The 14,727-nt window shown below is 35.6% G+C and overlaps 1 protein-coding gene across 1 annotated transcript in view; it reads right to left on the reverse strand.

Moving 5' to 3' along the window:
• Window positions 1-14,727, reverse strand: part of CASK (calcium/calmodulin dependent serine protein kinase) — a 368,751-nt gene that overhangs the window by 279,737 nt on the left and 74,287 nt on the right. Inside the window, 1 exon segment of the mRNA XM_003360270.5 lies at window positions 14,105-14,217. Coding sequence (XP_003360318.2) covers window positions 14,105-14,217 — 113 coding nt within the window.

A 14,727-nucleotide genomic window follows, 5' to 3' on the forward strand; every position in this document is an offset into this window, starting at 1 on the left:
TCCCTGCCCTTGCTCAGTGGGTTAACGATCCGGCGTTGGCGTGAGCTGTGGTGTGGGTTGCAGACGCGGCTCGGATCCCGAGTTGCTGTGGCTCTGGCATAGGCTGGCAGCTACAGCTCCGATTTGACCCCTAGCCTGGGAAATTCCATATGCCACAGGAGTGGCCCAAGAAATAGCAAAAAGACAAAAAAAAAAAAAAAAAAAAGAATTCCATTTTGCTTTGAATGACTGCAAATAATATTTTGTTTTCAACTGTGGTTTCCAGGTGTTTGCTAGTATATAGAAATAGATATAAAATTTTGGTATGTTAATTTCATATTGTTGATGAATTCACTTAATAGTTCTGGGAAGTTTTTTTTTGTATAGATTTTCATGTCATCTGCAAGTATTAATGTTTTCATTTCCTTCTTTTCCACTTTATATGATTGTATTTCCTTTTCCTGTCTAATTTTGATGTCTTGCAGCCCTAGGTTAAGAATGGTCAGAGAATACATCACTGCTTTGTTCCCATTATGAGGGGAAAAGCATTTTGAGTATATTTTTTCTGAAAGATGTAGGGTCTGTATCTAGATCCTTTTTTTTTTTTTGCACATGGATGTCTAGTTGTTCCAGCATCATTTGTTGGAAAGACTAAAAGACTATCCCTTCTCCATGGTACTGCCTTTGCTACTTCACTAAACATCAGCTGACTATTTGCATGGATCTGTTTCTGGGCTCTCCTTCCTATTCTATTGAGTCTATTTGCTAATTCTTTGACAAATACCACACTGTCTTGATTACTGTAGCCTTAAAGGTAAGAACTGAAGTTGAGTAGTGCCAGTCTACCAACTATGTTCCTCTTGATTATTCTGGGTCTTTTGCCTTTCCATATGAACTTCAGAATCAATTTTCCAATATCCATTTAGATATTGCTAAGATTCTGATTGGGATTTTATTGAATCTGTAGGTCAATTTGGGAAGAATTGACTCTTTAAAAATTTAAGCCTCCTTGGAGTTCCTGTCGTGGCTCAGTGGTTAACGAATCCGACTGAGAACCATGAGGTTGCAGGTTCAATCCCTGGCCTCGCTCAGTGGGTTAAGGATCTGGCGTTGTGGTGAGCAAGCTGTGGTGTAGGTCGTACACACAGCTCAGATCCCATGTTGCTGTGGCTCTGGCGTAGGCCGGTGGCTACAGCTCCTATTGGACCCCTAGCCTGGGAACCTCCATATGCCGAGGGAGTGGCCCAAAAAATGACAAAAAGACCAAAAAAAATTAAGTCTTCTTATCCATGAACATGGAATATATTTATTTTCATCTTTCATTTTTTAATAAGTTTTACACAGTTTGTATAGCCTTGCATAAATTTTATTAAATATGTACACATTTTGTTAAATAAATATTTCAATATTTTTGGTATCAGTATAATGGTATTGTGTTTTAAATTTAAAATTCCAATTGTTCATTGTTAGTATTTTGGGGAAACTGACTTTTGTGTACCAATCATGGGAACTGAAAACTTGCTATAATCACTTCTTAGTTTCAGGAGTTTATTGTTGATTCTTTTAAAATTTTCTACATAGACATTCATATCATCTGACAACACGGATAGTTTAATTTCTTCTTTCCCAACCTGTATAGTTTTTATTTCCCTATCTTATCTTTTTGCATTAGCTAGGACTTCCACATAGGTTGTTGAATAGTAGTGAGTAGGGACATCCTTGCTTTACTCCCAGTTTTAGAGGGAAAGCATCTAGTTTCTTAACAATAAGTATTATGTTAGCTGTAGGGTTTTTAAAATAGACAGTCTTCCTTAAGTTGAGGAAGTTCCCCGCTATTGCTAGCTGGTCAAAAGTTTTTATTCATGAATAGATGTTGGAGTTTGTCACACATTTTTCTCCATTTATTGATATAATCAAGTGATTTTTCTTCTTTAGGCTACTGACATGATGGCTTACAGTAATCGGTTTTTGAATGATGAACTAGCCTTGTGTACCCTTCATTTCTTTTTATAGTGGAAAAATATTCCATTCTAAGTAATGTTCCATTTTGTTTATCCATTCATGAGTTGATAAACATTTGGTTTGTTTCTACATTTAGACTACAGCAAATAATGCTACTATGAACATCTGTGTACCAAGCTTTTGCATAAACATATATTTTCAATACTTGGGTAAATACCTTGGCATGAAATTGCTAGGTCATAGCAAGACTATTAGGGCTATTTGGGGGAGGGTCCCTTGGTTTTCCATGTGAATCTTATGATGAGCTTTGCCAATTTCTACAAAAACGATGGTAGGGATTTCGATAGGGATTGCATCAAATCTGTAAATCAATTTGGGAGTTCTGTCATCTTAATATTAAGTCTTCTCATTTATGAGCATGGGAGGGCTTTCCTTTACTTAGTACATCCAAAATTTTTCAGTAGTATTTTATACTTTTGTCTTTATAAGTATTATAATTCCTTGGTTAAATATGTTCCTAAGTATTGTATTCTCTTCAATGCTATATTAGAATAGTTTTCATAAATTCATTATCATATTCTTCATTGCTGTCATATAGAAATACAAGAGATTTCTGTACATTAATCCTGTGTCCCGCAACCTTCCTAATGCACTTATTATATCAAATATGCTTTTTTTTTTTTTTTTTGGTGGATTCCTTAGAATGTCCTACATACATAATCAAGTCCTCTACAAGCAGAGGAAGTTTTATTTCATCCTTTCCATTCTGGATGTCTTCTCTTTTTCTTGTGTAATTTCCCTGACTAAAATTTCTGAGATAACGTTGATTAGAAGTACCAAGCATTGACTTTCCTGGTTTATTCATAATCTTGGGGATTAAGAATTCAGTCATACACCATTAAATATGAAAAAAGGCACTAATTTTTTTCGGTGCTTTTTGCCAGGTTGAAAATAATTCCCTTCTATTCCTAGTTTGTTGATTGTTCTTACCATGAAAGGGTGTTGGATTTTGTTAAATGCTTTTTCTGTCTCTACTGAGATGACTGTGTGCTTTCGGTTATTACTCTATTAATAAGGTACCTTGCACAGTGATTTTTTTAAATGTTCAACCAAACTTGCATTTCTAGTATAAATACCACTTACTCATGGTATAAATGCTTAAAAACAAAAAAGGTTTATTGAGATATAATTAACATACTACATTTTGCTTACAAAATGTATAATTAATTTTAGCATATACAGTCATGTACTCATTACCACATTAAATTTTTGATCATTTAAGTACCTCAGAAAGAAATCCTATAGCCATTAAAAGATAGTCTCTTCTTTTCTTGATCCTAACAGCCACTAATCTTATTTCTTCTGTCACTATGTTTTCCTATTATAGACATTTTACAATAGTAAAGTATATAGTATGTGGTCTCTTGTGATTAATTTCTATTCAGCATGATGTACTCAAGATTCATCTATGTTGTAGCTTATATTAGTATGTTCTTCCTTTTCATGGCTGAATAATACTCCATTATCAACACATCAGTTGACAGGCTTTTGGCTATTGTGAATAATGCTATTAATATTCTTATACAAGGTTTTATGTGGACATATGCTTTTTTTTTCTTGGGTATATGCCTAAGAATGAAAATGCTGGATCATACGATAACTCTGTTTTTACCTTTTTGAAAAAATATAAAACATGTGCAGCTGGATCTGATCTGCTAGGTTTTTGTTTGTTTGTTTTTGTCTCTTGTCTTTCTAGGGCTGCACCCATGGCATGTGAAGGTTCCCAGGCTAGGGGTCGAATCGGAGCTACAGCTGCCAGCCTACACCACAGCCACAGCAATGCCAGATCCGAGCTGTGTCTGCGACCTACACCATAGCTCACAGCAACACCAGATCCTTAACCTTCTGAGCAATGCCAGGGATTGAACCTGCAACCTCACAGTTCCTAATCGGATTTGTTTCCACTGTGCCATGATGAGAACTCCAGATCTGGTAGTATTTTTTTGAGGATCACTGTGCTTGTTATACTTCTAAGTGACATCATTTTGTAGTTTTATTGTGGTGTCTCTGTCTAGTTTTGATGCTGGGGTAATGGAGGTCACATAGTGAGAAGTGTTCCTACTAATTTTTTAAAAGAATGTGTGAAGAAATGGCATTAATTCTTTAAATGTGTAAATATATAATACATTAGTGAAGCTATCTAGGTCTGAATTTTGTATGGGAAATTTTTTAAACTACATTTGCAGTCTCGTTTCTTATTAGAGGTCCATTCAGATAGTCTATTTCTTCTTGAGTCCATTCTGGTAGTTTGCCTCTTTCTAGCCATTTCATCTAGGATATCTAATTTGTTGGTATACAACTGCTAAGAGTGTTCTCTTGTAATCCTTTTATAATATCATTCCTGATTTTATTAGGTTGAATCATCTCTTTTTTTATCGGTCAGTCTCGATAAAGACTACTTGCTTTTGGGGGGTCTTTTTAAAAAATAACTTTTAACTTGACTTTACTGTTTTTCTGTTCTCTCTTTCACTTACTTCTGCTCTAATCTTTATTATTTCCTTCTTTCTGCCTGCTTTGGGTTTAGATTGCTCTTCTAGTTTCTCAAAATGGAAGGTTAGGTTATTGATCTTCTTTTCAATATAGATACTTACAAAAAAAATTTCCCTCTAATCACTGCTTTGGCTATATCCCATAAATTTTGGTATGTTTTGTTTATGTCTTCATCTCAACATACATTCTAAATTCACTTACAATTTCTTCTTTGACTCATTGGCTATTTAGTAGGTTGTGGTTGATTTTCAACATGTTTGTGATTTCCCCAAATTTCCTTCTGTTATGAATTTCTAATTTCATTCCTTTTTGATCAGAGAATATACTGTATGATTTCAAACCTTTAAAATACTGAGACATATCTGATGTACTAACATAGAGTCTATACTATATAATGTTCTATGTGTACTTCAGAATATGTATTCTCCTATTGTTGGGAAGAGTGTTCTATAGGTGTCTGTTAGGTCTAATTGGTTTACGGTGTTATTCAAGTCTTTTCTTTGTCAGTCTCCTGTCTAGTTGCTGTATCCATAATTGAAAGTTGGTCATTCAGGTCTCTGACTATTATTGTTGAATTGTCTATTTCTCCCTTCAATTCTGCTTGGTTTCGTCTCATGTGTTTTGGGGCCCTGTAGGTTCATGTATGGTTATACTTATTATATCCTCTAGATGGATAGATCATTTCGTCATTATGAAATGTCTTTTATTTCTACTAACCCTTTCTATTTCTGTTTTAAAGTTTGTTTTATCTCAGAGTTTCTGCTGTGGCGCAATGGGATTGGTAGTGTCTCTGCAGCACTAGCATGCAGGTTTGGTCCCTGATCTACCACAGTGGGTTAAAGGATCCGGCATTGCCACAGCTGTGGTATACGTTGCCACTGCAGCTTGGATCTGATTCCTGGCCCAAGAACTTCCATATGCCATGGGGTGGTCAAAAAAGAAAAAAAAAAGTTTGTTTTTTTTTTAATCTGAATTTGCTGTAGCTAAACCAATCCTATTTTGGTTACTGCTTGCATGGTATATTTTTTTCTATCCATTTATTCTCAAGCTAGTTGTGCCTTTGCATCTAAAATGTTTTTCACCCACTCTGTCAACCTTTTAACTGCAGTGTTTAATTTACATTTAATGTAATCAACACTAAGGTAAAATTTGTTTATAATTTTGTTATTTGTTTTTCTATGTCTTTTTTGTTTCTGTCTGCATCCATTATTGATTTTTTTGCATTAAATAAATATTTTCTAACGTATCCTTTTAATTGCTTTATCAACTTTATACTTTTAGGGTTATTTTCTTATTGTCTAACTTGGGGACAATAATTAACATCTTATAACAACATGACTCGGATAAACATAAGCTTAATTTCAATAGCATACACTTTCATCCTATATAGCTCCATTTGCTCCTTTGTGCTGTTATTTTCACTCCAATTACATCTTTCTTCATTGGACGACCATCAACATAGATTTGTATTTCTTACTTTATGCAGTTGTCCCTTAATTCAGAAGGGGAAAAGATATAAAGATATTTACACTGCATTTTATATTTACATATTTAGTTACCTCCATTGTACTTTTACTTCTTATGGTTTTAGTTACTGCCTAGCATCTTCTTATGAACCTAAAGGACTACACTGACTATTTCTTATAGGGAAGGTTTGCTAGTGATGAATTTCCTTTTCTTGTTTATCTGGGATTATCTTAATTTCACCTTCATTTCTGAGGTATGTTTTTGCTGGATACAAATTCTTGGTAGACAATCTATTTCTTTAATCATTTTGACTATGTTAGCCCATTGTTTCCTGGGCCCCACAGTTTCTGATGAGAAATCACTGTTAATCTTATGCATGATCCCTTGCACAGGATGAGTAGCTTGACTCTTGCTCTCTTTAAGATACTCTCATTGTTGCTTTTGACAGTTAGATTAAGATGTATCTTTGAGTTTATCCTGCTTAGAGTTTGTTAAACTTCTTGGATATGTTGTCATGTTTTTCATAAGATTTGAGAAATTTGAGGCCATTATTTCTTCAGATATTCGTTCTATCCCTTTCTAAGACTACAGTTATACATATGTCAATGTTTGCTTTTATCACTGTTAATCAGCTATACTTTCTTATTTACTTACATTACTCATATGTTTTTGCTGAAAACTAGATGTTTTAAATAATGCGTGAACTCTAGAGATAAGAATAAGAATCGACCTCCTCCAAAGTTTGTTGTTACTGTTGATGGTTGTTTTTGTTTATTTGTTTGGGGAACTTTGGGGAACTAATTCTGGAAAGTTGGCATTCTTTGTTGTATGTGGCCATTAAATCTCTACTTGTTTAGCGTAGTCTTTTCTCAGAATTGCTGTGTATGTCTTGTTCCAGAATTCTGCAAGAGCTGACTTTGATGATTTTTGTCAGTTCCCCATTTGCTTTCACTGAGATGAGAACTGTCAAAGATCCTCACTCCTCCAATTTTGCTAACATCTGCTATCTGGGACTTTTTGAATGAGATACTCTTGGAGACTACACAAACTGGAACCCAATCTATATTCTTCCTAGAAAACAACTTAATATTCTAAAATAAATCATGCCATTTACAGCAACATAGATGAAACTATAGACTCTCATTCTAAGTGAAGTAAGTCAGAAAGGGAAAGACAAATACAATATGATATCACTTATATCTGGAATCGAATATATGGCACAAATGAACCTTTCCACAGAAAAGAAAATCATGGACTTGGAGAATAGACTTGTGGTTGCCAAGCGGAGGGGGAGGGAGAGGGATGGATTGGGAATTTAGGGTTAACAGATGCAGACCATTGCCTTTGGAATGGATAAGCAATGAGATCCTGCTGTGTAGCAATGGGAACTATATCTAGTCACTTATGACGGAGTCTGATAATGTGAGAAAAGAGATCTATACATGTATGTCTAACTGGGTCAACATGCTGAACAGCAGAAAATTGACAGAATGCCATAAATCAGCTATAATGAAAAAAATTAAAAGCATATTTAAAAAATAAAAAAATAAAATTTTAATTAATAAATGATTATAGGTACACTGAAAAAAAAATCCAAAACAAAATGCACCATTTTGGAACTTTTAAAACTAAGCCATAAAGAACTGAGTCCTTTCAAGATCTCAGAACTCTTGTCAATTCAGTTTCCAATTCTATTTACATCTTACAGTCCTTAAATTTCCCTTCAAGAATTTATATGTAGAATTTTGATACACATATTTAAAGCAAAAAACATTTACTTCAATTAGAGGCTCAGCAGAGTAAGAAATAAAATGTGTATTAATTAAAAGTTTTAAGCTAATAATCAAGGAATTTCATTAATGGAAGCTATGTACGACAATATCCTCCAACCAGAAGTAAACCCTAATAAAAATTCACCCAGCTTTCTTTTAATAGAAACTTCTTATTCATTTCATGTTCATAAGCATTAATTTCACTTTTTCATATCTGTGAATAAAGAAACTCTGAACCATTTAGGAATAATACGCCTTTTAAGAAATCTAATAAAAACTGTAGACTCTCTTCCGAGGAAAATGAATATATATACATAATTCTGCTTACAAATTAAGGGTTTCTTGGGTACTCTGCAGCCTGTAAGTTAAGAACCTTATTGAATAAAAAAAATTATGATTGTAATGGGAAAATAGAGAACAGATATTCAAATAATTCCAATATCTCATCTTCAGCAGAGCTATGAGACTGTAAAATATTAAAACATACATAGGAGATGGGATTAAGATGGTGGAATAGAAGGACTGGAGCTCAACTTCTCTCTTAAAAACAACAAAATTCACAACTAAAGACTGAGCAATCTTCAACCAAATGGACCAGAAACCTTCAAAAAAGATATCCTCCTACAGAAGAAAAAGAGGAGGCCACATCAAGAGGTAGGAGGGGCAATTTCCCAATATAAACAACCCCATACCTCCCGGGTGGGAAGCCCCACAGACTGGAAACTAACTGGTTCACAGAGACTCACCTACAGGAGTGCGAGTTCTGAGCCCCACATCAAACTCCCACGTGTGGGGATCTGGCACTGGGAGAAACAGCCCCCAAAGCATCCGGCATTGAAGGCCAGTAGGGCTTGTGTGCACCACGGGACTGAGGGAAATAGAGACCCCATCCTTAAAAGGTACACACAGACTTTCAAGTGCACTGGGTCCCAGGGCAAAGCAAAGTCTCCATAGGGATCTGGGTCAAACCTCACTGCAGTTCTTGGAGGACCTCCTGGGAAAACAGGTGAATGTGGCTTGTTGTGGGGGGAGGACATTGGAGGCAGAGCACTTGGGAATATTCAGCAGCCTGCTTTCTCTGGAGGTGGTCATTTGGGAAAATCTGGCCCCACCCATCAGTCAGCAATGAGAAGCCCCAGGGCAAACAACAATCCAGGTGGGATCACAGCCCAGCACCTCAGTAAACAGGCTACCTAAAGACCCCTCAGGCACACATATGCCTCTAATCCCATCCAGAGAGTAAGCCCCACCTACCAGAGGGATTAGAATCAGCTCCACCCACCAGTGGGCAGGCATCAGCTCCTCCCATTAAGAAGCCTACAGCAAGCCCCCACACCGATTTCATCCAAAAGAATAAAATACCTAGGAGTAAACCTACCTAAAGAGACAAAAGACCTGTACTCTGAAAACTACAAGCCACTGATGGAAGAAATCAAAGATGACACAAACAGATGGAAAGATATACCATGCTCATGGATTGGAAGAGTTAATATTATCAAAATGACTATACTACCTAAGGCAATCTACAGATTCAATGCAATCCCGATCAAATTACCAAGGACATTTTTCACAGAACTTGAACAAAATATTTCAAAATTTGTGTGGAAGCACAACAGACCCAGAATAGCCAAAGCCATCCTGAAAAAGAAAAATGGAGCTGGAGGAATCAAGCTCCCGGACTTCAAACTATACTACAAAGCAAAAGTCATCAAAACCGTATGGTACTGGCACAAAGACAGAAATATAGATCCGTGGAACAGGATAGAAAGCCCAGAATTCAACCCACACACCTACAGCCAACTCATCTATGACAAAGGAGGCAAGAAGATACAATGGAGAAAGGACAGCCTGTTCAATAAGTGGTGCTGGGAAAACTGGACAGCCACATGGAAAAGAATGAAATTAGAACACTCCCTAACACCATACACAAAAATAAACTCCAAATGGATGAAAGACCTAGATTTAAGACCAGACACTATAAAACTCCTAGAGGAAAACATAGGCCAAACACTCTCTGACATAAACGACAACAACATCTTCTCAGATCCACCTCTTAAGAGTATTGACAACAAAACCAAAAATAAACAAATGGGACCTACTCAAAACTTCAAAGTTTCTGCACTGCAAAGGAAACCCTAAACAACACAAAAAGACAACCCACAGAATGGGAGAAAATCTTTGCAAGTGAATCCACTGACAAGGGATTCATCTCCAAAATTTATAAACACCTTCTGCAGCTCCATACCAAAAAAACAAACAAGCCTATCAAAAAATGGGCAGAAGATCTAAACAGACAGTTCTCCAGAGACGACACACAGATGGCCGAGAAACACATGAAAAGATGTTCAACATCACTCATTAGTAGAGAGATGCAAATCAAAACCACTCTGAGGTACCACCTTACACCAGCCAGAAGTCTACAAACAATAAGTGCTGGAGAGGGGGTGGAGAAAAAGGAACCCTACTACACTGTGGGTGGGAGTGTAAATGGGTGCAACCACTGTGGAAAACAGGATGGAGATTCCTCAGAAGACTAAACATAGAACTACCATTTGATCCAGCAATTCCACTCCTGGGCATCTACCCAGAGAAAACCATGACTTGCAAAGACACATGTACTCGATGTTCATTGCAGCACTATTTGCAAAAGCCAAGACATGGAAGCAACCTAAATGTCCATCGATGGAGGAGTGGACCAAGAAGATGTGGTACATATACACAATGGAATTACTCAGCCATTAAAAGGAATGAAATACTGGCATTTGCAGCAACATGGATGGACCTAGAAATGATCATGCTAGGTGAAGTCAGCCATACAATGAGACACCAACATCCAATGCTTTCACGGACATGTGGAATCTGAAAAAAGGACAGACTGAACTTCTTTGCAGGACAGATGCTGACTCACACGTATTGAAAAACTTATGGTCTCTGGAGGAGACAGTTTGGGGGGTGGGGGGATGTGCCTGGGCTGTGGGATGGAAATCCTGTGAAATCAGATTGTTATGATCATTATACAACTACAGATGTGATAAATTCATTTGAGTAATAAGAAAGCATATATAGGTGGTCTCTAATAAACATATTTCATTTAAAAGCTAATTTGTAAATTATGTATTTAGAATTTATTACATATTTTTTTCTTAAGAAAATGGTATTAGAAGCAGTGTTCGGGGACTATTAAACTGCAAGTCTTTAAGAGTAGGAGCTCTTTTTATTTGCCTTTGTATCACAATGACCTATCCAATAAACAGCATATGCTACATCCCCAGGTGACCCTTTATGAAACTTCCTTTACTCAAAACTGTATTTGAATACAAATCCTCTAAGAAAACAGGAAAAAATACTGAGGCAATGCAAAGATCAAATAAAAACCACAAAGAAAAAATGAAAATAGAAAAGGAAAGAATAAAGGAGTTCCCGTCATGGCTCAGCAGTTAACGAATCTGACTAGCATCCACAAGGATGCAGGTTCAATCCCCAGCCTTGCTCAGTGGGTTAAGCTCCTGGCATTGCCGTGAGCTGTGATGTAGGTCACAGACACGGCTCAGATCCCACGTTGCTGTGGCTGTGGTGTAGGCCAGCAGATGCAGCTCCAATTCGACCCCTAGCCTGGGAACCTCCATATGCTGCAGGTGCATCCCTAAAAAGCAAAAAAGAAAGAAAAGGAAAGAATAAAGAATAAAAGAGATTTTAAATTATTTGCTGTTTGAGAGATAGGCTAATTAGAATACAATGTAAATATAGATATTTCTAGATATTTTTATTTGAACTTATGGATTCCTTTTTTATCTTAAATTTCACTTCAAAATATTGTTATTAATAACAACATCTCCTATGCAGCAACATGTCTGGACCTAGAAATGATCATGCTAAGTGAAATCAGTCAGAGAGTGAGACACCAACATCAAATGCTTTCACTTATATGTGGAATCTAAAAAAAGGACACAACAAACTTCTTTGCAGAACAAATACTGACTCACAGACTTTGAAAAACTTATGGTTTCCAAATCAGACAGGTTGGGGGGTGAGGGGATGCACTGAGGCATTTGGGGTGGAAATGCTATAAAACTGGGTTTTGAGGGTCATACAACTATAAATGTAGTAAAATTCATTAAGTAATAAAAAATTTTAAACATCTCCTATACTTAGCCATGAATTAGCCATGAATGAATTTTTGGACACTAACAATTCGTAAATGGATTAGAAGGGCAACTATGTTTTTCCTGTAGTGACTGGAAAAGTGTTGAAAAAAGTTGGGAATAGAAAATACTTCTCAAAAAGTTTTACATAATAAAATAAGTAATTTATTATTTATTAGAATTTTTATAATAAAATGTATCCAACTTAAGTAAGCTAGTATGAAAATAAGCAATAGAGGATATGGGAACTCCATTGCAAATTTTTTTAGAAAGGAAAAAAAAAGTTGGGGAGAGGTAGAGATGACATTTTTGTTCTGTTTCTTAATCACTGCACATTTTCATCTGAATAACATCAAACTCTGATCAAAACCACATAAAGTCATGTGTAATATTCAGAATCCAACTGGATATCATTTAATAAGAATAGCTTGTGGTGCTACCATATAGGATCAATGGAATGACATAGCCTTGTCTTCAGAACAGGACTTGAAGACATTAATATACCCAAAGCAATGCCAAAGTAACAAATGAGTGAACTTCAATTTCCCACATATTATATTAGACTTAACCTCGGAGACTCGGAGTATATGACAACCCTATCTTTTTTAAGTTTGGTGCTTGACTCCCTGCCTAGTTGACAATAAAATAGATTTGGCCTGAGAGTCTGAGTATATAGCTCCAGAGACTCCTTGCTGAAGACATCTGTCAATAAACAACCTCAGCCAACTGAGAAAGTAATAAACTATATCTCCCTAAAAAATGTCTTTATCCTGTAGATTCAGAATTAGGCATAATGATAAACAAAATCAACAGAATATAGGTATATTGATTGATTTAGACTTGTGATTTTAAACTAGAATCTTACTAAATTCATCAACAGTATCAAACCTTTTAAGAGAAATAAGGAGTCAACACATCTCTATGTTTAATAAACTAAGTTAAAACACAATTACCCCAGTACTTAAGTTGACAACTGAGGAACACAAAATCAAATATAGTATATTAAACTTAAATGCAGCTTAAAAGTTTTAGGATTCATAATTTAGTGGTAAAACCTTCTTAGAAGTCAATTTTAAATTCTGCTAAATTTATAAACTAATTCGTATTCAAAAGTAATAATAGCCAATTCTAGAATATGAAACCATAAGCTATAAAATCTCTAAATCTTACTCTAAATTTAAAGTTTAAAGCACTAAAAAAATCAGTTATTGATTCTTTGTAATAACTTCTAGGAATCTTCTATAACCAATATATAGATAATGATAACTCAAAAGGCTTCAAAAAAGTATTTAAAAGTAGTGATCCTGAAAAAAGATCTGCAGGAATAGATTAACTTGGAGCTCACAGTATGTGGGCTTCTACTTCTTCAAGTAAGATAACAGGATAAATATAAATAAGCTACTATTCTGCCTTAGCTTTTCCAGTTTAAACTATCATTGCTCTTGGGATTAAGAAGGAAAGGACTAAAGGATACATCTTTTAATGGACTATGGAAAAGTCTGAAATTAAAAGACAGGCTAATTAGAAAAATTAATATAATAATTGTGCCATGTTAAGTATGAGCATATGTGAATCATGACTATATGAAACTATGGCATAAAAAAACAGCAAAAAAAAACTTTAAAAATGCCTGTGTTCTTTTATATTTATACATAAATATGATTATCCATATCAATATCTTGAAACAAAGTTTTATGTCCTGCAAATCCTAATGGTACTGATCTTTCCAATTTTCACACGTACAAACATAAGTGACTTAAGGCAAACGTGATATGTGAGTCTTTTAGTTCTATTACATCATAATCCTAAGGGTAGTAACTTACAACCTTGAGAGGAACTCATCTTAACTTTCTTTTGAGTCTGCAATGATTATATCTGAGCCATTATTCTCCTCTCACCCTTCCCATCCCACATTACATATTGTAGGACTCAAAGTTAGACCCTAAAATATATATATGTACACGTTCAAATTTTACTTTCTTCCTAGTCAAAAAAAATAGACCTATAGCAATCCTAGAGGACTTCATAACTCTGTTAATCACCCTAGCTATCCTTCAAATACTGTGTTCTAGAATTCTGACAAATTAGAATGGAATTTAAACTATCTCCACCCACTTCCCACTATATTACACCCTCCACCTCCCCACCCCCAGATGAAGGTTAGGTTGATAGATGGATTGGAGATGAAATAAAGCCAGACATCAAATAACTTACTTGAAATCCATCTCTTACCTTCTGTACTTAACCCTGGACTTGATGTGAACTTGGCTACATCAACAATTTTTACAGCAAATTGCTGCCCAGTTTCTCTGTTGATACATCGTCGTACAACACTGAAGGGACCCCTAAAAAGAAAAAAAAAAGCCAAGTTTAATCGGTTAATTTTCTTAAGTTCCTATTTACTTTCAATACCTTATTGATATTTCATTGTCTACCATAGCCATAGTTTTCAACATATAATTTTGAACATATTTTTCTATGATTCATGAGGTAATTACTGGTTTTAAATTAGTAAACCAAAAAAAAATAAGAAACATTAATTTGAAAGAGTATTCTTATGTTCAAGGAAAATAATCTTTGTAATTTTCTCTACATATTATCAACATCTTAAAGTAAGAAGTTGATCACAGTAGTAGTATACATAACTTTTAACTTTTTTTTTTGTCTTTTGTCCTTTTTAGGGCCACACCCGCAGCATAGGGAGGTTCCCAGGCTAGGGGTCTAATCAGAGCTGTAGCTGCAGGCCCACACCACAGTCACAGCCACGCCAGATCCGAGCCACATCTGCGACCTATACCACAGCTCATGGCAATACTGGATCCTTAACCCCACTGAATCAAACCCGCAACCTCATG

The sequence above is a fragment of the Sus scrofa genome, chromosome X (assembly GCF_000003025.6).
Source record: "Sus scrofa isolate TJ Tabasco breed Duroc chromosome X, Sscrofa11.1, whole genome shotgun sequence".
Classification (NCBI taxonomy): Eukaryota; Metazoa; Chordata; class Mammalia; order Artiodactyla; family Suidae; genus Sus; species Sus scrofa.